The following is a 27,733-nucleotide window of genomic DNA, read 5'->3' as shown; positions in this document are numbered from 1 at the left end:
TTTTACTTTACAGGTTTTTAATTCAACGCTTTCATAAAAATTGAAATGTATAAGACAGACCTACATACCAAGTCAATATTGAGTTAAATATCTCTCCAGTGCTTCACCACTCTAATTTCCCGTAATAATGTTGATATGATTAAAAGTACATTATTATTTATTTATCATGCCTTTAGATACAGAAATTTTATGTTGAATAATGTCTGAACTCTGACTTTTATGTAATACAGCTGTGGCGCATGCGCCTTTTATATGTCATAAAAAATTATGTTGTTATCGACCTCCATCAATTGGAAATAAAGATTTATTGGATATTGACTGACTGGTTCAGCTCGTAACGTTGTTCGACTTCACACGTAAAACAGTGTTGTATTTCACTCGTAACACTGTGTTTGATGCTTTACGTAACATTGTGTTTGGTTATTCTCTCATGAGTCAATTCAACGCCAGGTGTTCGCAAGTGTTTGTTTTCTCTATGGGGTTTCCCTGCATAAAAACGAGTAGCAATGTTCCACTATCACATAACTATACAGTATTCTCACCTTTGAATGTATATAATTTATTTTAATGTGTAAACGTGAAAAAAAACTCCCACCAACATGTCCGAGCCCAGATCTTCCAAGATGGAGGGACAGTCTCGCCAGGTAACCTTTACCTCTTCAATGGTAAATGTTATGGACATTTATGTCGCTGACTATTGTAACACAGGTGTTATCCCCCTTTACTGCAATCCAGTGACGGGGTTCGTGCGCAGCAGATCACGCCTTTGGGGTTTAATGACACCGATACACATGCACGACACGGCGACGGAGAAGCACAGTGGGTCAAGCGTTCCCTAGCCACGTCGAAGATACGTTTTCGATTTCCCAATAGTCATACAATACGTGTAGTCTTGTGTCTACTACCGTCACATTGCTGGGGACATAAAACCATACTCGCACATTCCTAACGAGGAAAACCTGTTTTTTTTAAATAGGTTTTATTTGAATTGAAAATACAATACACCACACACATTGCTTTTGTGGTTCGCCAAGATGATAAACGTCGAAGACTTGCATCACGTCGTGCTTTCCTCCAACATCAAGCTCACACGACGTGATATAACTGGGATATTGTTCAAAACGTCTAAGACCTGCATCACTTCGTGCTTTCCTCCAACATAAAGCTGACACGCCGTGATGTAACTGGAATACTGTTCAAATCTCTCGTTCTAAATACGTCCAAGGACTGACTGTGTTTATATGAGGATCATTCATACTCGATTTCTAAACACATAAACAGCAGTACCGTAGTAGAGAGGTTAATATTTACGGGTACGGAATGTACCTGCGATAACCACCGAGAATACATGCTGGCTGGACGTTTAAAGCACGTCCTACCATGTCTAATAAGAAAATTAGAGAACCAAGACAGAAACATTTGGCTGTAAGACAAGGTGGTCTTCAGAATGTGACAAAACTCACAAATAAATGGGCATGTCAGTTTGACCCTGAAAAATGTTTCACACATGCCATGTGAAAGAATATCTTTCAAGAAGATATGTCTCCGATAAAAATGTAAGTTTGATATATGTAAATATCACATCATTCAGCTGATATCTACATTGACTTAACTTTGTCATCTCAGGTGGCAACGAGTTTGATGGAAAGACGTTTCTGTTTCCTGATGTGTAACTCAAGTATATTTTATATGATAATTATTTCATATATCAAAAAACGTTTCTGTTTCGCTGTTACCTGAAGGATACCCATCTTATAGTAACTGTGTATATAATAACAATTGCATATATCAGTTAGACATAGTATTTCATCTCCTAGCCTCATCCCCATCCCCACTTCACACATTCTCCGTCATGAGACTTCCACTCTTATATCTAGCAAGAATGACAAACCGTTTCATCTTGAACTCATAGCTTCGCGTGACCTTAACCTTGACCTCATAGTAACACCTTCCGAACTTGAAAGAAAGTACCCATAGTACCTGTTGTTTCAATCTCGCGATAACTTCATCTCGACAATATTCCGAGCCAGAGGCAACACCAGCCAGCAATTAAAACATATCTTGTGCCTCACTCACTGCCTGATGGCTCGGCTTGTATGTATTCTGGCTGATACCCTATCAGATAAACCTGCTGCACTATTGTCTCAGGGGGTCACACGAAACTTCAGTACACCCAAATGCATGCCAGTGGGTCTTTTCCTGCCCCGAAACAAACAGAGAGTATGTTCTTGTTGTAATATATAGTGGTAGCTTGTTCAGGGAGCTGTTCTCAAGTTTTAACATGGGAAGTAGAGAATTAAAGACAGCGATGTAAGATGTCGATAAGTCGACATGGAGACGGAGCAAGTAAACTCCAATCTTTAAACATGTCAATTAAACGCTTTCTTCAACATTTGGCTGGAGCGTTTTCGTTTCCTTTTGCTTATTTTGTTATACACGTATGTGATGCTACAATACAAAATTAGCTTCTTCCTATCAACGTGCGCTGGAATCATTTCAGCTATATATGTTTAGGGATTGGATTCTTAAACAAGAAATGTTGATAAATTGTCCAAGCTGATTGATGCCATGATGTTAGTGCCAAGTTGCTTGACCTTATGATTGTAATCACGACCACAGTAAAATTAACTACTATTTATATCATTAGTGCTTGGGGCTTCGGGAAATACCATGTACACCGAGGACGTTGTACATCATTGTACATGTTTACAACCATCAAACAATGCGTGTCTAATTCAGGAAAACGTCCAAGCCATAATGGGCTTGCAAACAGTACAGAACTTGCGCCAAGATCTCGATAAGTAGTTTACAAGGTGCGCAACTCGCTGTACAAGACGGCAATCAGTTAGCTTGATTCTATCACGAGTAATAGAATATTTCAAACATATTGGCTTCTCACGTCGTACCCATGTGGGGAATCGAACCTAACAGTCTAACGGGCCATCAGTTTAACCACTCTGGTGTCCAACTGAACCGGTGTTTTACTTATTAGCAATTGTTTTCTGTCGGATTTTACCTGATAAATCTATAAGCACAGAGTGGTTCCCATCAACGTTAACATAAACACAGCAAACGCCATGGTGTGAAGTTAATCGGATATCTAAAGCAACAAGCGGTGCTGTTGTTTACAGTTAGAAACACTTCCCTCTTTGATGTTTGTGTTCGCACACAACATGAAAAAGCAATAGTTCATATTCACTCAAGGTGAACACTGAAAACAACGTACACAGAAATCTCAACAATGAGTCAGCTCACTAAATCCTGGGTCAAAATAAATGGGGATAATTTTGTGTGCCTTCACCGTTTCTTTGGTTTAAACCGGAAATCCAATTACATAGAAAAGAGGAACAGGCCATTTCCACGCCTACCTGAGCTAATTTGGTCTTTTTACTTCTACACACACGTACTTCCTACCACGTTAAAACATAATAACATCTCGTTCCGTATCCACCTTCCCATAAAACCACCGTAAAAGCCATGTTGTCAAGGCCCTATGATGGCGACAAGGAACACGATGGTCGCTGCTCCGGTCTTGAAAGGGAAAGTGATAATGGTGCTCTACTTGGAGTCGTTGCAGAAAAGGTTTAAAGGTTTTGTTTGAAGACAAAGGGGTGATTACGTCTCAACGTATCAGCCTGGTTAATGGGTCCCACTGTCATTGGGAGGCCATCTAATTTTAGCCTTGTTAAGTACAATTTGAAGGCTCGATGATGGAACTGCTACATATCTTAAAATCAATGATATGGTTTCAGTTATAATTTTATCGATATTTGACGATCAATATTCTAAACATTTGGTTGTAATTATGGTGTACTTCAGGCAATGTAACAAGTCACAATATACCTACTCCTAGCCGACAGTCATTGTTTTATCCCCCTAGTCTCGAGCGCCTGCAGGAAGGCAGGCAAGGAAACAAGCAGTGCCATCTTTAAGCGTCTTTTAGTGGGGCGCGGCCGGGGATTGAACCACCGACCTTCCGCTCTTCGGAAGAAACGTTTCACCCGCTAGACGGAGGCAGGTTTTTAAAAGTAGAGCTTGGAGTGCTCCAATACACTAGATTGTCTCAGGGTGTCAACTATAAGACATTTTTAACCTTTTATGTTGTACACTTTTTATACTTAATCAAGTTTATCTGTAGTGAAATCTGGTTAAGTCGGCATTAAAAAACTTGCTCTCAAGAACCTCAATAAATGTAAAATGTTAATACCGACAGCTGGGACAGTCTTTCTATTGTCGGCCATGGAAGGACCGGTCGCTGTCATGTTAATGGAATACTGTGAACTTATTAAAATAACTGTCAATCCTACTTATGCACTTTTTACAAATATTTACGCTCGGAATACCAATAAATACCATTCGGTCTACATGTTATTTGTTCATACAAATAAACTAGTGTCCAAAAGAAACGATACCACCTGTTTGCAACGACATAAAAGAAAAACTAAACAATGCAGAAGTTTAGGATTGGTGTTATGCTTTTGAGAAATCCTTTCACAACATCTGTACAAAAATTTCATTTCAATAAAATCTGTACAACCAATATGACAAGCCTTTAAAGATTGGTGGGGTCGAAAAATTAACATTTCGTTAGAGCACTGATCACAGAAACAACGGGAAATGTCACACCACACGTCTCAAAGTCCAGTCAGTAGCGGGTATGTCCACCGTGAGCATCAATACATGCCAGAACACGCCTACGGACTGATGACGTTGGGAGTGATGCGTTGCCATTCCTCGAGGAGACATCGTTCCAAGTCCTGGACTGGAGGCACACGGCGACGTTGGATTGGCCGATCGAGGTGGTCCCATAAGTGCTCGATGGGATTCATGTCCGGTGAACATGCGGGCCATGGCAAAACCTGTACGTTGGCGTTGGCAAGGAAGTTCTGTGTCAATCTTGCTGTGTGTGGCCTTGCATTGTCATGTTGGAAAAGGAGTCCACGAGGCTGTTGCTGAATAAAGGGCACCACAACAGGCCGTAGGATGTCATCAAGATAACGCTGTGCATTCAGGTTTCCACGAATTACGACAAGCATCGTTTTGACGTCACCACATATGCCACCCCAAACGGCCGGACCTGTTGGATACAGTTAGGCGCCAAACGTTCACCAAATCGTCGGTATACAAGCTGCCGTCCATCGTTTCTGAAGATGAGGAATCTGCTCTCATCAGAGAACATAACACGTGCCCAGTCCCGCCGTTGCCGACGTCGAACTCGCCTGGCCCAGATCAGTCTGTTGTTCCGGTGTTGAGGCGTCAGGAGCGGTCCGCGGTAGGTATGACGTGGCCGGATACCATACTGCCGTAGTCTCCTGTAGACGGTCTGTCGACTGATCCTATGTCCCAGTGCTGTAGCCGCCGTGGACGTCGCTGTTACGGTGCGGTTCTTCAGGTGTAATACCCGGATGTAACGATCTTCACGGGGCGTGGTTACTCGTGGTCTTCCACTCCTGGGCCTGTCTGACGTCTGACCTGTCTGACGTAACCGCTGCATCAACCTGGTGATAGTGATGCGTGCGCAGCCCAGCCTTCTGGCGACGTCGACGTGTGACGCTCCTTGTTGGACCATTCCAACGGCTCTCTCTCTCTCGATGGCTGTCAAACGTGGCATATCTTGTGTTCTTTTTGTTGCTGTGATATCAACGTGTCTGATCAGCCGTTTTATACAGTTTTTATGCACGTGCAGAACATGCTAGAGAGAGAAATGTCACTTTCACGAAATTTACGTTTTTTCCCGGAAGTGATCACGTCTTCCCGGTATTTTTTATCGACTATGCTGTGTTTGGGATGTGCAATACGAATTGGCATGTTTTCATACTAGACAATTCACTTAGTAAAAAACAATTTTGAAAATAAGTTGGTATCGTTTCTTTTCGACACTAGTTTATTTATACTGATTAGTTATATATACAAACTAATTAACACAAACATATATTTTAAAATATTTTTCTACTGTATGTTGACCTGAAAGTTAACCCTGAGAGAAAACTGTGGTTATTTATTCAGGTATTTTGAGACAATCTCTGCGGCTTGTGTATTGACTGGTTTAATTACAGCGTTATATCACCGCAAGTTTCTCTATGCCCCCACATCCAACAGCTGTTTGAACATTATTTTTCCAATCATCTATTTCTTTTGATCACGAGGGAGATTGATTCCACGAAGCTAATTCTGCCTGTGTGGACACATGACCTGCCTGAGTTTACTCACTTAATTACAACCGTGCGAGGTCCTGTTCGATTGCAGCCTCGTGAAGCAGTGACGACGGGGATATATCCCAGGGGACACGGATATTGAAACTGTTTTCAGTAAGGGGCGACAATTCAATATTCTCCTCCGACAAAAAGTTTCATATTTCATTTCCAGGATATATTTCATGTCCAGCGAACAAAAATTCTGAAGTATTTCTGGAATAATTGAGAAAATAGATGATTGTCTGCATATTAACTTCAAGAAGAACAAAGACATTCACGGTCATATTCAGTTATATGAACATATAAACTGCAAATAGAACAAAGATATTTATGGACATATTCACTGATATTTCCATATAGACTGCAAGTAGAACATAGACGCGGTCGTTTCAGTGATATTTACATATAAACTGCAAGTAGAACAAAGACATCCACTGTCATATTCACCTATATTAAATATAAACTGCAAGTAGAACAAAGCCACCCACTGTCATATTTACTGATATAAACTGCAAGTAGAACAAAGACATCAACTGTCATATTCACTGATATTAAATGTAAACTGCAAGTAAAACAAAGACATCCACTGTCATATTCACTGATAATTACATATAAACTGCAAGAAGAACAAAGACATTCACGGTCATATTCACTGATATTAAATGTAAACTGCAAGTAGAACAAAGACATCCACTGTCATATTCACTGATAATTACATATAAACTGCAAGTAGAACAAAGACTTCCACTGTCATATTCACTGATATTAAATGTAAACTGCAAGTAAATTTTCACTGATATTTACATACAAACTGCAAAAAAGTAGAATAAAGACATTCACGGACATCATCACTGATATCTACATATAAACTGCAAGGAGTACGTAGACACTCGCCGACATATTCCCTGATCTTTACAAATAAACATGCACAGAAGAGATATTGATGACTAAAAAGAGCAAAACTTTCCCACGGTCATCAATCGTACTACATTTACACTTACAAGTCAAAATATTTGAAAATGCAAAAGGTATTTGTCAATTATGGAATATCGTTCCACCACGCACGCACACAAAGAGCAATTACAGTCTAGTGTTTTGCGAGATTGTGGAGTATTTGAATACATTTTCTCGGTACAGACATTACGATTGGTTGCTCTGGGTATTTGACAACTGAATGTATTCAACATGTTTACTTTCCTGATAAATACCATCTGAATGGGTTTCCTGATAGCGAAATAAATATGCGTGGTGTGTACCTCCACATCATTACCGGGAAGACGGAGACACACAGATGTCCTGCCATCTGACTGCTACTCAGAAATCATCTGACAGCCATTTGGACATTATCAGACAGCTACTCGGACACCATTCGACATCAATTCAGACACCATCAAACAATTATTCATACGCCATCAGATACCTAATTAGGCACCATCTGATGGGTACTCAGACACCATCAAACAACTACTTAGAAACCATCTGACAGCTACTCAGACACCATCAGACAACAGCACAGACACCACAAAAAAATTGCCCAGACACCATCCGATACCAGGTGACCTAGCTTAGATACAGTCAGACAACTACTCAGACATCTGACAACAACTCAGACACCAGCAGAGTTGAGCGTACGTACATGTACGTATGTATCACTGTGTAGTTTTATACTTCTCAATCAAACTTTCACCCACAATCATTAAAATTTGGATCTCACGAACACGTAGGCTCGTTTGCAAAGAACCGCCATTACTTTGTTGATGAAGCTTATTCTTTGAGCACAAAAAGCAGCCTTCTTTTTCTCAAAGCAGCACATTCCCGGAACGGAGTGGTTTATAGACACCGCTGATCTAACTTAAATCTACTGTGATTAAAAAGACCAATTTACTCATTATATGATGTTTGATAGGCATTGAATTCTTCAAACATATACTTCTTATAATTATAGGTCAGTGCACAAAAGAGGTTTACCAAAATAACATCCTTCAGATTAAAGGTTTAAATTCTCATAATATGATCATTCACATGGCAATTATCTTCTACGTGGCAATTACGGATACTCACATCAAGCTATAAACCGATGTTTCCTCTAGATAATGATATCCCAGCCTCCCCTGTCTACAATATTGTGTATATAACATGTAATTAAGTCTCGATATACATACACAATAGCTATTTTTGCCAATAACGAAGAATATTAGAGAGGATAGTATACTTCAGTAATAACAGCCGTTCACTTCCTAAAAAAGTAGTCATTTACTGTAATTTGTTGGTAGATGGAACACGATGAATATCTGTCATGTTATAACAATATTACAAATTACAAGGCCCTGAAGGGACCCCGAGAGGGAGTCCAGTGACTGGACGCTGGTAGAATTAAGTTACATGATCAGGCCATCTGAAAGCAAAACTACACCAGGGACACATTATTATTGTAGCTATACAAGTTCGCATTAACATTTATTCCTGTTTCCATATTTTTTTCAAGTGTCAACATAACCCGATTTTGTAACGTCTGGCCACCATTGTGATGACGTCAATTTTGCGGCAGCCATTTTGTAAGGGGTCTTATTGCAAACGTTTGATGACGTCTGAAGTATTGCCCTTTAACTGTCGGTTATTATAGCGAAGTTAATAGTTACCCTATTTTTGTCTTTTTACTTACGTCAAGAGGATTTCCCTCAACGGTGCTCGACTTCAATCGCGCATTGACGAAGGATGAATGTTATCCACTGAAATACTTTTACTTCGTCTATATATAACAGCGTCACTGGTTATAAGGTACCTTCAAATTTATTCCTGGACGGACCAATGTGGCTTTTCGCAAATGGTACTTTTCCGAAAAAAACACATTCTGACTTGGAAAACAGAAACAATCCCATTTTTCTAGTTTTATCAAATATAAATTGAATTAACAGGCGAAATCAGATATTTGTATGCAATGTACGCCTATTGAATATCTATCAGATGACGTGATCTCACACTTATTTGGGAAGGGCTTACATTGATATTTATACACTGTTTCATTTTCATGGGAACTCTTAATTTGGGGATTTTGTCTGGAGATTAGCTATTATTTCGGTTACATCTGCAAAACCAGATAGTGTCTTAATTATAACTACGAGCCTGAAAGTTTATCAATGAAAAACACCTTGCAATAATGTAATGTTTGTGGCAGACAAGTTCTTTTTTCCAAGAAGCTCCTTGGACAATTTATGCACCCCCACTCACACAGAACCCGAATATCTGGTAGTCGGCCCCCTATAAGTCTAGATATATTATTTATTAGCCACAAAAATTTGATTTTTGTGTTTTTCAGCGAATGGTATAAAATGCACGATATTATACATTGACATATAGTAGATAAGAATGTTCACGACAGTGATGATTTTCCGGTATATCTATATAAAGGACAAATGGGAAAAGATGAAATAAGCCTTCAATCGTATTAGGGTTATTCAGCTGGCATTTTAAGCTATTGTTTTATCGACCGTCGAAGCGATGTGATGTACACTGGTAATGTGGCTCTGCAAATTTAACTAAACTGATATCAAACAGATTTGTGCAATAGTGATTTATGACTTAAAAAATCAATAGTATGTAAACTTGGTTGACTCAGACAAATATGTGCCCATTTTCTTTAGTAAATATACAAGAATTTCACTTTCCCTGAATAAAAGGACACATATTCCTTGTCCATAAGGGGGCAGTGGGTTAGCCTAGTGGTTAAGGCGAAGACCCGGTTCGATTCCCCACTTGGGTGAAATGTGTGAAGACCTTTCTGGTATGTCCCGTCTGAATATAGCTGAAATATTGCTAAAAGCGGCGTAAAACCACACTCACTCACTTACCCCTGGTCCACACATATCTACCCCCAACAACACCATAAGGTAGGCCTAATTCATTGTTTGTCTTATAACTCGGGAATCAACATGATGAAGGGAAAGGGCACAATTTGATTTACCGGTTATAGAAATTACTGCTATAATTTCTTACGTTTCTTGGTAGGTATACAAGAAACATGTTATAATAACGTCCATTCCGTACTCTTGTGCAATGAAAATATAATTCAGCAGCGGATATGACGTCATAATTTTCCCTAATTTTCCTGTGTCCCTAAGCCGGGCTCCGATTATGACTATTGTTTGTTTGTTTGTTGTTTAACACCGCACTCAGCAATATTCCAGCTATATGACGGCGGTCGTACATAATCGAGTCTGCACGAGACAATCCAATGATCGATACATGAGCATCGATCCACGCATTTGGGTACGATGACATGCATCAAACAAGTCAGCGAGCCTGACCATCCGATCACATTAGTTGCTTCTTACGACAAGCAAAGTCACCTTTTACGGCAAGCATGGGTTGCTGTAGACCTATTCTACCTCGGATCTTCACGGGTTGATTATGACTTAGATCAGGCTGCACCATACCAGTGCACGTTGTGTGTTGAAGGTCCACGGCGTACGTTGTTTCGGACTTTCCTCTCACAAACGTTGACACGCCGTAATATAAATAAAAACCTTTTCACTAAGATCCCTCAGTCCACATTTACCACATTTTCAAAATTGCACTCGAATATGTAAAACATATTTCTCCACTTTGTGATATACGAAAAGCATATACATAATTTAGATTTGGGACTTACACAATTTTCGATTATTAAAGTCGAAATTGGAGTTACATCTAGCTGCATCTTGAATTCTCAAATCATTACAACACCCCGTTCAGCGTGTTCCTTAAATGCACTTAACCTAAAGTGCACGATAGTAGATTCTTTCCCAGGCTAAATTATTCACAGGCTTGAGATATCACATTAGCTGGAAGTCTTCCGTTTGTGTAATTCAAATCTGTGTACATTATTAAAAGGCTTCGTGTTTCATGTCCAATTCGGCCGTTTTTCTCACGCCGGCTAATCATTTATGACGTCATGAGAGTATTATATTTATTTCCAGCAAATCGACCTGCATACGCAGTCATGACACAGTCCGTTCAATTTGGGAGAAAAAAGTCTAAAATCAGTGTAGACAAAGAAGTGAAACTGTGACTTGATCCAGACGACAAAGCCAATGAAACAACAGGCAATGAACACCGTCGCCATCTCGCCCCAGCGGTATATGACGTAACGGTTGTTTATCACTGCAAGAACTTGTTGATAAAAGATGACTGCAGCAGGGAATGGGTCGAAGTTTTGCATTAAGGAGATTAGATCCAACCACTTGCGATCTTCTGCAATGGGCGAAAATGAAATATAAAGCCACTTGAAACGACACACTATGCTTTGGGGGCGGTGAAGTTGGATGTTTAGGCATGTATCTTTCAATAATTTGACTTTTTTTCTACAGATTTGTTAATATACCAGCTATGCCGCACTGGGGGTAGTGACCGGAATATGGGACATTGTTTGGAAAGTCATCAACTAGCAACGGTCGCTGAAGCGGACGAGCGGGCTCCAATGTTATTTCCATCTTAATGAGAATTATGTAGAGTAGTCTGTTCTAATCCGTCAAGTAACCTACGGAGCTAGCCAGCCTGGACCTGTGTTATACACGTGACAACAAAACAAGGGAGGTAACCGTTTTACAGTCTCAACAAGATTATAGGTGAGGACGTCGCGTCCAAGGTTATTGCACTTATTTTTAGCGACGTGCATGTACGTGTGTGTGTTTGTGTGGCTGCTTGTACTAGTCCGGACTGATGCCGATTTATAATGCTAGCTCACTGAGATACCATGTCGCAGTTAAACATGAATATCAAACTCAGACACAGACACAGTATACTGACTCCGTGCCGACCAGTCCTTGTTTTAGTCCCTTAATGCTGAGCGCCAGACAGGGTAACAACAAGTACCATCGTTTTTCAGGGCTTAACTATAAACGGTAAAGATTATTTAATTGCGCAATATGCAGATGATATAGAATTTCTTTTGGACGGTTCTAAAAGATCCTTCGAGGCTACCATAGACACTCTTGATATCTTTGCAAATATCTCTGGACTAAGAATAAATTTTGATAAAACTCAAATAATCTGGATAGGCTCCAAGAAGAATAGTAATATCAAATTTAGACAAGACTTAAACCTTGAATGGAACCCTGAAACCTTTAGAATTCTAGGCATAACTTTTTCTACTAATCGAGATAAAATGATTAAACTTAACTTTGAAAGCAAAATCTTTGAAATTGAACAAACCATCAAAAGATGGATGAAAAGAATTATAACCCCATTAGGCAAAACTGCAATTATCAAATCAATGCTCATTTCAAAACTTAATTTCCTTTTCCTTACCCTTCCTAGTCCCCCAGATGAATTCCTTAGAAAGATAAATACTATTCTTTTCAAGTTTTTATAGGATAATAAACCAGACAAATTAAAGAGAACAGTTGCTTGTAAACCTATTTCCCTTGGAGGACTTGGTATGATAGATATTTTGCATATGTTGACGCTCTGAAAATAATCTGGATAAAAAAGTTACTAAATGTTAATCTGGAAAAGAAATGGAAAATTTTAATGACTAATACTACTCCTGAATTTCCTGATCTACTATTTATGGGAAGTGATTTTCCACTCAAGCTTGCTAAAAAAAACAAAAACCAATTCTGGAAAAATTGTTTTACTGCCTTTTCTAAATATAGCAATAAAATAAAACCCAATAATTATGAAGAGTTCCTAAGGGAACCTCTGCTATACAATAAAAATATTATTATAAATGGCAAATCATTAGATAACAAAACCTTTCATCTCAATAATATACACAGCATACATTGCTTGCTAAACAATGATGGATATTTTATGACATTGCAACAATTCTGTAATAAATACTTCAATATAAATTTTCTTGAATTTTATGGTATTACAAGATCAGTAAATACATACATGATACAATTAGGCATTAATAAAGACCTGCATCTGGAAACAACAAACAATACAAATATATCTATTGCCAATCTTTTTTCATGTAAAAAAGGCTAAAAGAAATATTACTATGTAATAAGTCAAACCGATGAAAGCTTAAAAGTTATTGACAAGTGGGAAGAGGAACTTTTAATGGATATGAACTGGCCTAGCTTATTTATCAGAGCACACAAAACTACTCCAGACCCTAAACTTAGATGGTTTCAGCTTAGATTGCTCCATAGAATTCTACCTGTTAATACTTATCTACTCAAGATGCATATTGTTGACAACTGTCTATGTACTTTCTGTAATGCCGAGCCAGAATCTATCCAACATCTGTTTTGGGACTGTAGGGTAAGCAAACATTTCTGGAAAAAATTTTCACAATGAATTGAATCCAAGTGTTCACATACTGGCAAGATAAATCTTACTTCAGACCTAATTCTTTTTGGCTTTTCAAAACATTTCCACACCGATGATATTTTTGATCTGATACTCTTATTGGCCAAATTTCACATTTATAGATGCAAAATGAAAAATAACCAACCAACCATTACACATTTCCAAAATGAGGTTAAATATTATTACCAAATAGAAAAATATAGACACTTTAATAAAGCCAAACAGACTGAATTCTATACGAAATGGGCTCCTTATGAAAACCTTTTGAAAATATAAACATTTGCCATTCCAAAACTTTACTAAATATATATCCTGCATTCTGTTTTCATAAGTACTAAAGCTTCGTACCATCGTTTTAACGTCTTTTTGGTATGACGCGGCCGGGAAGCGAACCCCGGACCTTCCGCTCTCTGGGCGGACGCTCTACCACTAGACCACGGAGGCGGTCAAAAAGATTTTAACTATGATAAATAGACATTGATGAAAAACACTACGTTGTGGATCTGTCGAGACGTGCTGTTTTAACTCACGTGGTACGTTTGATTGATGCAATTTTAGTAACTTCTCCATTTTGGAAATTGGTTGTACATTTGTGTATTTTAAGATTTGTTAAAAAACTAAGAAAATACCCAGATTTCCAACGACAGGTATATATATCTATGAATGAGCCTAACAACATTGACTGTTATATATAAAGGCCCATTACCCTGTCATCGGTACGGCTCCCCTTTTGTTCAATGTGACAATGAATGAACTACTAGAAGCTTGAACCCACATGGTTATCCGTCCTAGTTGTCACAAGGAGACATACCTGGTCAGCTGCAGTACCTTAAAGGGGATTCTGCAATTGAAGTTACAATAGTTTAGCGCTAAGATCGCTTTTTGAAAGTGGGCCCTTGTAAAAGCGTCGAGACCATCCTCAAAGAAACAACCTTGTTTACATGTACCGAGAAATTAACTCTTTTATAAAAATGATCATCTAACAATGCATAATGCATATCACATCGTCAATTTTCAAATTTCCGTACCATGCTTTTCTGATTAGTATGGTACCTGCCGCTAGGGTAAAACGCTATTATTACAACAATTAAAATAAAGCGACAAAACCATTTACATAACCATTAAAATATCTCCTTTGTACGACGTTATCATAAGCATGTGTTGATACCAGGTGTTCAAGGTGAGCGTATCCTGCCCCACCGCACACGTCACAAACACATGCAAAGGCAAGTCAACTGTTCATCTGAACAAACACGGGAACATATGGTACAAATCCAAACCCGGAATTATCTCATCATTTTGGTCATTGATGCGTCAAATTTGAAAGTGTTCTCCATATCACAGCTATGAACGACTTACTAAGGTCTTGGCGTTGTAACCCTGATCAAAGAACTTTCTTCGTTGAGAAAGCATGCTCAATTTTACCTCTAATGTTGTGAAAGGCTGGAGCTGCTGGAATATTGCTCGATAAAAAGGGAAAGCTGACACACAATTTTAATCTATTGTTGGTGCTTTATTGATAGATTCTTTTTTACGATTCTAGTTCAGGTGGGTAAATCAGGGGACGGGAATTTGTTATTTGACAATTCTTTAACGCTATCAGATCGTTGATACACCTGAAGCTTAATGTAAACTTTTTTTCAAAAGTCTCGTCTTTCGATTTTGCCGATTCACGAATAAGATGGGGAATCAGGGAGCACAATTGGTATTCTTGGGGATGCAAAATACAAGGTTAGTCCCAGTTATAATTTTGCCTAATCAATCTCATTAGGTTTATACACCATCAGACCTTGTAAGATCTTGTCTCTTTACATCAGAAATACTGACAGTACATGAATCATACAGTTCATCTGGGTCCCAATTAAACGTAAAGCGGCGGTGCCACTAACTTAAGGAACTTTTAAAACTACGATAAAACGCAAACAGAAGGTAGATAGAGACATTAAATTCCTCGGTTGACATACATAAAATGGTAGCTTTGTCTATCCGAGAAAGACGTCCCCTAGACCTGTTTCTAAAGCGTCGTCGGAATATGCAACAAGTTTCGAAATGCTCTGGCGCCTGTCTGTCTCTCGTTAAGAGGCGCGTATTCCGTCCCGCATAAGTACCGCGGCAATTCCCCAGATAGGTCAGTATTTGCAAGTCAATCAGCTCTTTTGTCATTTGCCACTTAAATCCCATGATTACGACCAAAATGAAAACATGATAACATTTACATGAGTCCTCATCGAAATACAACCGAAATCCCAGTCGGCTAAAAACAGATATTGTATTTGCTTACAAATAGAATTTTACTTACGTAACATAGGGCCATGTCATTATCTTTGCTTGCTATCGTTGCGAGTTATTTACATTAGAATTGAATTCCGAGCCAGATGATTGTGAGTGTGGTGTTTCTTATCAAGCGAAGTAACAGAGCATGTAGAAGGTGGGCCTGCTTGTATCTAGCACGTCATCGACGCTGGAAAGGAACAGATGGGACATCACCTACAACGACACCACAGGGTATCTATTTCCATTGTTGTCGATGCGAGCATTTTCATTCTGAAATAAAATACAGAGATGTAACAATATAACGCAAGCAAACCAAGTATGTGCATTATCTTCACAGCCCGCAGCTGTTCACGGTAGTGTCTGTGTGATGATCTTTTTGGCAGTATTTCAGTTCCATCACTGCGCGTCCCGTCATGATCCGGGGTAGAATAGGTCTTCAGCAACCCATGCTTGCCGTAAAAGGCGATTAAGCTTGTCGTAAGAACCGACTAACTGGATCGGGTGGTCAGACTCGCTGACTTGGTTGATGCATGTAATCGATCCCAAATGCGTGGGTCGATGCTCATGATATTAATCACTGGAATGTCTGGTCCAGACTGGATTATTTACAGACCGCCACCATATAGCTGGAATATTGCTGAGTACGGCGTTAAACAACAAACAAACAAACCAAGCAACATCTCGTTGGCTAAATGCATGAGTAGAATCGAACTTGGCGTTCATGTTCATGGGTATGGAGCTTAGAGACAAAGAGTAATATTCGGGGAGAGTATTGGATTGACTCTTGACAGGCTCCTGGCACGTCTAAGGATTGCAACTCTTCACATAGAGTTGCGATGAGTCACCTCGGCCTATCTTTGTACTGGGGGCTGCGTAAGACAACACGACAACCCTGCAAGCTGCATGATGATGATGACTTGGTGTTTTTATTTCGTTAGTATCTTTTGTTTCAAATAAAATGTAGGATTAAACGCCTCATTGGAGTCAATATAATAGATTTGTTACGATAACCCTGGCCTGGTTATTCTACAGTCTGAATGTCAAATATTTGAATTTGATTCAATTTGAATAAAATATTCTGTTATACATGTCGCATATTCTTCCTAAAATCAAAATCAAATAGTATTACAACCAGTTCACACATTCCTTTTTTTCAAATACAGATTGGCTTGTCAATTAAGCATGTGAAATCTACATGTGAAATACACACGGAATATGTACTCCAGAGATCGATGTGGTCAATGGGTATCAGACAAAATTCTCATACTGAAACCATTTGCAGCTTATTGATGATGGCTCATCCTATTATCAAACTTTTCAAATGGTTCAAGTGTATTTGTCGATCAAATCCTATCTAACAAGATTCTTTGAAAGTTCATTTTCCATTTGAAAGAAAAATCGAATAAAGATTATTTTCGGAAATTTGCCTTTGCAGAAGAGTACCATAGTCCTTTGAAGAGATGGGTTGCAGTCGCATAAAACAAAAATATCCCACAGAACAGCGCCTTTAAAATGTAAAGAACAGTTTTTCAATTTGCGGAAGTGTCTCCAGTTCAAAGTAAGATTCGAATCCAATTCTAATTTTTATGAAATAGATTAGATTTGAAAATTGCCTTTCGTATCTGACCCAGAATGACTGCAGTGGTTTCATGACCATAATGGAATATTACAGTGGATATGTTGAGCTTATGAAGTATGAATGTCTCTCTTGTGGCATCTGTTCCATTTCAACCTAACGGCCTTGTTGATAAAAGACAGATTTCACCTAATAAAATGACCCTGGATCCTCCCCGATCTCTATGTTGTCGCTTGCGGACGAGCTGTGACGTCACAGGCAGGAAATTGCACTGTAAATCTACCAATCAATTAAAACTGACTACCTCGGAAGAAAACCCAATTGCCGTGCGGGCAAAGAAAATTCAATTTTACAGCCTTTTCTAGCAAAGTGAACAGAGAGGATAAAATCAATTTGGAGATATTATTTCTGAGGACGGTCCGATTACGGCTGAGAAAAGGGCATCGTATTTATGGGCAGACAGGGGTCCGAGTCGTGGCCTATCAACAAAGGAGGAATTAAGGCACACCAAACTGTTAGTGAAAGGGAATTCTCAAACCAATAAGAGCACGTCTTCTCCGATAAAAAGAAGTTGAGATCAATCGTCAAAGTGAGCACAATTAATCAACAGAATTACTCTACACCTAACAAAAAACAGACAGTGAGTTCAGTGCGGATTCTTCAATCCTAAATTCGATTTGCTTGCCTGTGAACTCGGAAATGTGGAAGAGAAGGTTCACGTGTGATTTGACTCGCTGCTGGTCAATGAATCTTCAGTAAGCGAGGTTTTAAGCTCATCTATGGATGGCGCAGCACACCGGCCCACGATGAACTCGGCCAACACTCCGAGGGGTTTTTGGTGCGATGAACTCACCTGCTGTCTGTGAGAAGAACTGTCGGGGCTGCCAACAAGGCAGGACATCTTTATGGCTACCGCAACATGAGGCTAACATGAAGACGTGATAGAGGAAACAAAAGGTATTTAAAGGTCCTTTCCTTTTCACAAAGGTCCTTTTAGGCGGACGATACAGAGATTTTTACTGTGGATAGTAAAATGGATGCTGAAAAGCAAGAAGGCAAGTCTTTAATTTTAAAGGCTTTTAGCGCAAAAGATCATATAAGGTGGTCCAGGCAACTGGGAAGGAGGCCCCAAGATGCTGGTAACGGCGCAAATCCTGTTTCAGAGGGCGACAGCACTGAGGCTTCTTGAAGATTGACAACAGTCCGTGTGTTCTTTTGCGAATCATAGAAACTTGTTCCGTCAAATGCATTAAGACAACAGCCCCGAGTATATAAGCTGGGCGGTAAAATTCGGATAAGCTGGCATTTGCTTTTGAAAACATTCGGTTTCGTCAATTCAATCATCGATGTTTTTGTTTTTAAAAGGGCACACCGGCCACACGACCCTTCCTGAAGGAACACGTGCAGACAGTACAACATATTAAAGGTGAACGTGTAGCGTTCGGTCGGATGCAGCATGGCAATAGGAAGCAAAACATTAGTACTGGGCTATGGATACTATTTATACTCCCTTTCACATATAAAAATATCCCGAAGATGTAGAATTCAGGGGATACCTATCGACATCTGGCATGTGCATGCAAACGCGAAAACAAACCATAAACCTAAATTTGTATTTAGATGTACCTGACGAATTTGAAACGGAGAACCCACTTGACACCATCTAGCAACATTGCAGTAAAGGACCCCTACACAACCACGGTACTCATCAATGATACCAGTCTTGCCATGTAGAATGAACACTTTTAAACATCGTTTTGATATTTTGGCAGTATGAGGATATGCACATTTGGTGTCCATGTCAAATTCTGGGTAATAGTCACCAGTCTATAATTAGTTTTCTTTGCAATGATATCATTCTCCTGGGAGGCCCATACGTTAATTAGATACAAATGACACTCCTTAAATTCATAATGATCCTTTAACGTGGCTATTAACTGATATTGCGATGTTGCGTGTAGAATATTATCACATTCTGAGGATCAAAGGAGTTTTAAGATCTTCTCTGCATTACACCGCGCAGCGTGTCGCTGTTGGGAGACGTACCTGAAGCCATTTGGCGAGAAAATTATGCAACACGTTCATTAAGTCATTTATGGCCAACGACGGAAGGCGATGCGAAGAATATTGTCGAACTTGTGGGTTCCATCGCCGCTTTTATGTGTTTCTACAAGTAATCGTTTTCGCTATTAATACAAGACCACTGATTGCAGCAAACTGGGTCACCCCTTAAAAACATCTCAGGGGCCAAAGTGCCAACGACAAAGCATCTGTCTATGTTATTTTGAAATAAAAAAAGCAAAAACATTTCATTATAGTTTTTGGTGTATGTCGGATACATATAAAAAAGACTGTCAAACATCATCCTTGTTTGGTAAGACTTTATTTCCATTTGATTTCGTTCACGTACAAGAAACTATGTGAAGGGTCGACATGTCATATGCAACATCAACCTATGTCATAATATGTGAAAAAGATTGATGTGTTGCCATGGGAACCGTTAATTTCAAGCATCACACGCAATGTAACGGTACGGAACCAGAAAGGTGAATAAAAAGGTGAGGCGATGTGGGCTAAAAAATGTGGAAAGTAATATGAGAAAGTGAATTTTGAGAAAGTGCAGCTTCGCCTTGTTTGCACTTAAGACAATCTATGGATTGATGTCGGGGCAATTTTCGTCAGGAGGGAATATCAATCGATAACCAAACACCATTAGTTGTTGGCTTTCTGACCCATGCCGATCCGAAAGATCGAGAAGAACTAGTCGCTCCTCAATCATGTGTCGGTAAATGGACATATTCTCCATTTTTGATGCAGATAGTTTACAGTGCATGCTCTTGCATGGCGTAAGGTGACACCGAGGTCGTGGAAAACCTCCCTGGGAGTGTTACTAAACACTCCGACAGTTTTGTCGATATAAAAATGTCAGTTCTGTTTCACGTAATCTTAACTTTCGAATGTAAATGTTTGACTTTACCAAGAATAAATTAAATCATGACATTTTGCTATTCGAGTCGTGCAAGTCGATGGCAGTTTCACACGCCTCCCAAATTTCATGTGATCATTGCGTTAGTGACAAGTGTTGGAACAAGGATACGACATGCAGGAGGAGTCCACCAACATTCCTTAAACTGTCTCAGCAGGATTGTATTGGCGTTGGTTTTCTTCTAAACAATCAATCCAAATAACAGCAGACCAAATCATTGGATGTTGGACGTATCAAAAGTGTTTTACTATTGCATAATGTAAATTAACGTTATAAGAAAGTAACGGCGAAATATACCCGAATGACTGGTCGATGTCGGCTAAACTATTTTGGGGATAGATCGATATTCGGCCATGATAAGGTCTTATACATGTGTCCAGGATTCAGAAATTCAAATGTTTTCAGCCCCTGTACACTCAAAGCACACACTAATAGACGAAACACAGGTCATCAAAACAAATGTTTTGTTCCATTTTCACGCTTCCTTCAGATTTGTATACAAAGATAGGAAAAGGGAGAGCTTTAAAAATCTCAAGGAAGCGTCCAAAACGTAAAATAACAACATTCTTTTGGAATTAGTGCAGCATAAAGCAACTGTTATTAAGAAAATGTAACGGGTCTGTTAATGTCACGTGTTAATTATTTGAAATATTGTTCTTTGAAATACTGATGCACCAAGATATTTGTGTTAGACTACGCTTTCCTACCGTAGGCTCTTTTAGTTGCAGAGTTGTCCCTTACTACTCCAAGAAGAACTGGTTTCAGTCACTAACATCATGAATGGCTGTAGTTATCACGGAACAGGAAGAATGTTGTAATCACGAACAACAGGAAGGGTGTAGTTATCACCAACAACAGGAAGAATGTTGTAATCACGAACAAAAGGAAGGGTGTAGATATCATCAACAACAGGAAGAATGTTGTAATCACGAACAACAGAAATGGTGTAGTTATCACGAACAACAGGAAGGGTGTAGTTATCACGAACAACAGGAAGGGTGTAGTTATCACCAACAACAGGAAGGGTGTAGTTATCACCAACAACAGGAAGGGTGTAGTTATCACCAACAACAAAAAGGGTGTCGTTATCACGAACAACAGGAAGGGTGTAGTTATCACCAACAACAGGGAGGGTGTAGTTATCACCAACAACAAAAAGGGTGTCGTTATCACGAACAACAGGAAGAATGTTGTAATCACGAACAACAGGAAGGGAGTAGTTACCACCAACAACAGGAAGAATGTTGTAATCACGAACAACAGGAAGGGTGTAGTTATCACCAACAACAAAAAGGGTGTCGTTATCACGAACAACAGGAAGGGTGTAGTTATCACCAACAACAGGAAGAATGTTGTAATCACCAACAACAGGAAGGGTGTAGTTATCACGAACAACAAGGGGGGTGTAGATATCACGAACAACATTAGGGTGTAGTTATCACGAATAACAGGAATGGTGTAGTTATCACGAACAACATGAAGGGTGCAGTTATCACAAACAACAGGAAGGGTGTAGTTATCACGAACAACAGGAAGAATGTTGTAATCACGAACAACTTAAGGGTGTAGTTGTCAGGAATAACAGGAAGGGTGTAGTTATCACGAACAACAGGAAGGGTGTAGTTATCACGAACAACAGGAAGGGTGTAGATATCACGAACAACAACGAGGGGGCAGTTGCTACGAACAACAGGGGGATGTAGTTATTACCAACAACAGGAAGGGTGTAGTTATCACCAACAACAGGAAGGGCGTAGTTACCACCAACATCAGGAAGGGTGTAGTTATCACCAACAACAAAAGGGTGTAGATATCACAAACAACGGGAAGGGTGTAGTTATCACGAACAACAGGAAGGGTGTAGATATCACGAACAACATAAGGGTGTCGTTATCAAGAATAACAGGAAGGGGGGTGTAGTTGCCACGAACAGCAGGGAGGGTCTACTTTTCGTCGTTCTTACTTTAAAGATGATTTGAAATTATCAATGAGCGTATTGATATGGTCCTTAAAACATAACACGACAGAAATGATACAATCATTCTGCGTTTTCGTCATTTTCAAAACGTTCTCAGTCAAGTGGTTGGACTTGGAATATTTAGAAATTCAATCTGATAAACATACTACGTTCGTTTCAACAATATGGTACACAAATAGGTGTTCATTTCAACAATGTGATAGACAAATCGGTCTTTTTTTCAACAATCTTATATACAAGTTCACAAGTTTCAAACACTTCAGTGTGATAATAATTACTTTTTATCGACGATTGCTGGTATGTAGAATGACCTTCGTATTGGCAAGTATTGTTATGGCTTGTTTTTTGTCCCTCTTTCATCTTTGGGGATCACTTCACAAATCCCTCACGTCAACATCAAAGGAAGAGCCAGCTGTGATTTCACTAAACGTCTCCCAGTATGGTCAAAGTCTCATCGCCGAGATGTAAACAAACTAGGCCAATCCAATTCTTTCTCAAAGAGTTTCTAGAAACGAGGAGTCACAAGTAAGAAAAATGTAATCATCTTTTTGATGTCCCACATAATGTTTCATGAAAGTGTTGCGCGGGGAGGTTAAGAAAACCCCAGAAACGATCTGGGGTTCCTTTTAACAAAGCATCCCATCAATTTCGAAAAAGTTGCAAGGAAACATAATAATCAAGCTACAAAGAAATTTATGGCAAATGGTGTTTGATATATTTTTCATGACAGTCTTATCCCTTTATGTAAATGATACTGTGAACAAATTAGGATTTCTTTTCTAACAGTTTTCCTCCTCAAAGGCCAAGTGTCCTGTTTCACACACTGTGCTGAAATAAATGAGATATTCACTATAACATAGTTTCTGAAACCCAGTACTTTTTAAAGTCCTCATTTGGAACATATTTTTTGTGATGAGAAGGCAGGAAGACGCAGGGTGAAACAATGACATGGTGCTGACAAAGATGATAATCTGGACTCGTACGCACGATTATAGGGTCCTGGCAGTACTAAGGGACGCAACTCCATACGTGTTATATTTCACCTGGTGACTTTACATATTTGCATATAAAAAGATGTAAAGGTATACATGAAAAATGAGGTTGATCTTTATATTGAAATAGGAACTTTTACATGCAGACGTTCAGTAATATCCACGTGTGTATGACACAAATTATCCCACTTAGAAGCAAACACAGTTTTAGGACAGCCAACATATCCAGCAAGGGGTTTTCCCCTAAGCTCCGAATGCATCGGACTTCATGACAAAACGTACATCGGATATTATTACAAAACATGCATTAAACTATCATGACAGGAAATGCATGATGTATCATGACAAAACGTACATGGGAAATCATTACAAAACATGCATTAGACCTTCGTGACAGAAAATGCATGATGTATCATGACAAAACGTACATGGCATATCACTACAAAACATGCAATAGGCTTTCATGACAGGAAATGCATGATGTATCATGACAAAACGTACATAGGATACAATTACAAAACATGCATTAGGCTTTCGTGACAGAAAATGCATGATGTATCATGACAAAGCTTACATGGGAAATCATTACTAAACATGCATTACGCTATCATGACAGGAAATGCATGATGTATCATGACAAAACGTACATGGGATATCATTACAAAACATGCATTAGGCTTTCGTGACAGGAAATGCATGATGTATCATGACAAAGCGTACTTGGGATATCATTACAAAACATGCATTAGGCTATCATGACAGGTACTTTGGAAACGAACACCAGGAAGGGTGTAGTTATCACGAACAACATCAGGTAGTAGTTATCACGAACATCCTAAGGATTTAGTTATCACGAATAAAAGGAAGGGTGTAGTTATCACGAACAACAGGAAGCGTGTCGTTATCACGAACAACAGGAAGGGTTTCGTTATCACGAACAACAGGAAGGGTTTCGTTATCACGAACAACAGGAAGGGTGTAGTTATCACAAACAACAGGAAGGGTGTAGTTATCACGAACAACAGGAAGGGAGTAGTTATCATGAACAACATAAGGGTGCAGTTATCAAAAACAACATGAAGGGTGTAGTTATCACGAACAACAGGAAGGGTGTAGTTATCACGAACAACATAAGGGTGTAGTTATCACAAACAACAGGAAGGGTGTAGTTATCACGAACAACAGGAAGGATGTAGATATCACGAACAACATAAGGGTGCAGTTATCACAAACAACAGGAAGATTGTAGTTATCACGAATAACAGGAAGGGCGTAGTTATCACGAACAACATTGGAGTGTAGTTATCACGAACAACAGGAAGGGTGTAGTTATCACGAACAACAGGAAGGGTGTAGTTATCACCAACAACAGGAAGGGTGTAGTTATCACCAACAACATTAGGGTGTAGTTATCAGGAATAACAGGAAGGGTGTAGTTATCACGAACAACATAAGGATGTAGCTATCACGAGCAACAGGAAGGGTGTAGTTATCACGAACAACATAAGGATGTAGCTATCACGAGCAACAGGAAGGGTGTAGTTATCACGAACAACAGGAAGGGTGTAGTTATCATGAATAACAGGAAGGGTGTAGTTATCACGGATAACAGGAAGGATGTAGTTATCACGAATAACAGGAAGGGCGTAGTTATCACGAACAACATAAGGATGTAGTTATCACGAACAACAGGAAGGGTGTAGTTATCATGAACAACAGGAAGGGCGTAGTTATCACGAACAACAGGAAGGGTGAAGTTATCATGAACAACATTAGGGTGTAGTTATCACGAACAACAGGAAGATTGTAGTTATCATGAATAACAGGAAGGGTGTAGTTATCACGAACAACGGGAAGGGTGTAGTTATCATGAATAACAGGAAGGGTGTAGTTATCACGAACAACATTAGGGTGTAATTATCACGAACAACATAAGAATGTAGTTATCACGAACAACATAAGAATGTAGTTATCACGAATAAAAGGAAGGGCGTAGTTATAACGAATAACATAAATGTGTAGTTATCGCGAATAACAGGAAGGGTGTAGTTATCACGAATAACAGGAAGGGTGTAGTTATCACGAACAACAGGAAGGGCGTAGTTATCATGAATAACAGGACGGGTGTAGTTATCACGAGTAACAGGAAGGGCGTAGTTATCACGAATAACAGGAAGGGTGTAGTTATCACGAACAACAGGAAGGGCGTAGTTATTACGAACAACAGGAAGGGCTTAGTTATAACGAATAACATAAATGTGTAGTAATCGCGAATAACAGGAAGGGTGTAGTTATCACGAGTAACAGGAAGGGCGTAGTTATCACGAATAGCAGGAAGGGCGTAGTTATTACGAACAAAATTTGGGTGTAATTATCACGAATAACAGGAAGGGTGTAGTTATCACAAACAACAGGAAGGGTGTAGTTATCATGAATAACAGGAAGGGTGTAGTTATCATGAATAACAGGAAGGGCGTAGTTATCACAAACAACAGGAAGGGTGTAGGTATCACGAGTAACAGGAAGGGCGTAGTTATCACGAATAACATTAGGGTGTAGTTATCACGAATAGCAGGAAGGGTGTAGTTATCACGAGTAACAGGAAAGGCGTAGTTATCACGAACAACATTAGGGTGTAGTTATCAGGAATAACAGGAAGGGTGTAGTTATCACGAACAACATTAGGGTGTAGTTATATCGAACAACATTAGGGTGTAGTTATAACGAACAACATTAGGGTGTAGTTATAACGAACAACAGCAAGGGTGTAGGTATCACGAACAGCAGGAAGGGTGTAGTTATCACGGACAACAGGGAGGGCGTACAACCCCACACTATTATTTTAAAGTTCTATGTTATAAAAAGCTTGTTGAGCCCAATCATAAACACTTTACTCAACTGACTGGCGGAAATCAATGGAACACAAAACCCCTCTCCCAGAGCTTCAAAACAACTAGTCTCTGTTTTTAGTAACGATTCCAATCCTGCGACAATGTGGGTTTTGGGCTGGTTTCTCTAAACTGACAAACGACAACGTAATAACAGACATGTTCTGTACCGAGACACCGCAACTTGTTCAGCTTTCAAAGAGAACTGTCACCGACAGCTCGTATCTCTGTTACTGTCTCAATTCTAAGGTTGATCAACCAATTTTGCCAGGTGACGCCGTTCTGGGGCTTTGTCTGTCACTTCAAATGACATTTTGTTAAGAGACATTTTGGGGAAAAGTTTGTATTCAATAAACAGACACTTTAATGTTCGTCTCAACCCAAAAATTACCAAACTAATAAAATGTTAGTGTCTGGGCTATCATTTGGTTACCATCATCTTCGGTTTTATATCTGTACCCTTACTTCTTTTCATCAATATATAGACAGGTGAGCTCCTTGTGATAGACAGTTGACGTGTCGTGTCGGCGGACAGGCCAACAGCCAGGACATTTCACCATATGATGTTACGATATGCTGGCTCACAATTTGCTTCAAAACACAGAGGATAACGCAACGCTTTCCGTTTTCTTAAATGATTACATTTGGTTCGATTTAACCACAATTGTACTCTAGTCGGAAGATGACTAGAGCGTGCAAACACCCTATACATACTCCAACAATATGCCTGGTCATATTGGATCATGTCTTTGTGGTGGAGTTCAGTTCTGAGGTCACTTAGAACACGCCACACTTTATAACAACCCTACGCTACAACACCGATCCTTTGTCACACGTCAAATCTATTCCATCACACCCTACACCCACATCCGTCACGCCCCACCCCAACCTCCGTCACACCCTACAACACCCTCCGTCACACGACACTAAACCCAGTCACGCCAACACCTACCCTCCGTCACACCCCACACCTACCCTCCGTCACACCCTACACCTACCCTCCGTCACGCCCTACACCTACCCTCCGTCACACCCTACACCTACCCTCCGTCACACCCCACACCTACCCTCCGTCACGCCCCACACCTACCCTCCGTCACACCCCACACCTACCCTCCGTCACACCCCACACCTACCCTCTGTCACACCCCACACCTACCCTCCGTCACACCCCACACCTACCCTCCGTCACGCCCCACACCTACCCTCCGTCACACCCCACACCTACCCTCCGTCACACCCCACACCTACCCTCCGTCACACCCCACACCTACCCTCCGTCACACCCCACACCTACCCTCCGTCACACCCCACACCTACCCTCCGTCACACCCCACACCTACCCTCCGTCACGCCCCACACCTACCCTCCGTCACACCCCACACCTACCCTCCGTCACACCCCACACCTACCCTCCGTCACGCCCTACACCTACCCTCCGTCACACCCTACACCTACCCTCCGTCACACCCCACACCTACCCTCCGTCACGCCCCACACCTACCCTCCGTCACACCCCACACCTACCCTCCGTCACACACCACACTAA

At 40.0% G+C, this 27,733-nt stretch overlaps 1 protein-coding gene across 1 annotated transcript; it reads left to right on the top strand.

Moving 5' to 3' along the window:
* Positions 1–599: 599 nt before the first annotated feature.
* Positions 600–27,733, top strand: LOC139479436 (uncharacterized). Its single transcript, XM_071262286.1, has 2 exons — positions 600–644; positions 26,966–27,733. Exons 1-2 carry the CDS (start codon positions 600–602, stop codon positions 27,731–27,733), a joined length of 813 nt encoding a protein of 270 aa, XP_071118387.1.

This window comes from Haliotis cracherodii, unplaced genomic scaffold, assembly GCF_022045235.1.
Source record: "Haliotis cracherodii isolate W230 unplaced genomic scaffold, xgHalCrac1.p SCAF_4, whole genome shotgun sequence".
NCBI classification, from domain to species: domain Eukaryota; kingdom Metazoa; phylum Mollusca; class Gastropoda; order Lepetellida; family Haliotidae; genus Haliotis; species Haliotis cracherodii.
The sequence above is the reverse complement of the archived record's forward strand: the minus strand, read 5'-3'. Positions and strand labels throughout refer to the sequence as shown.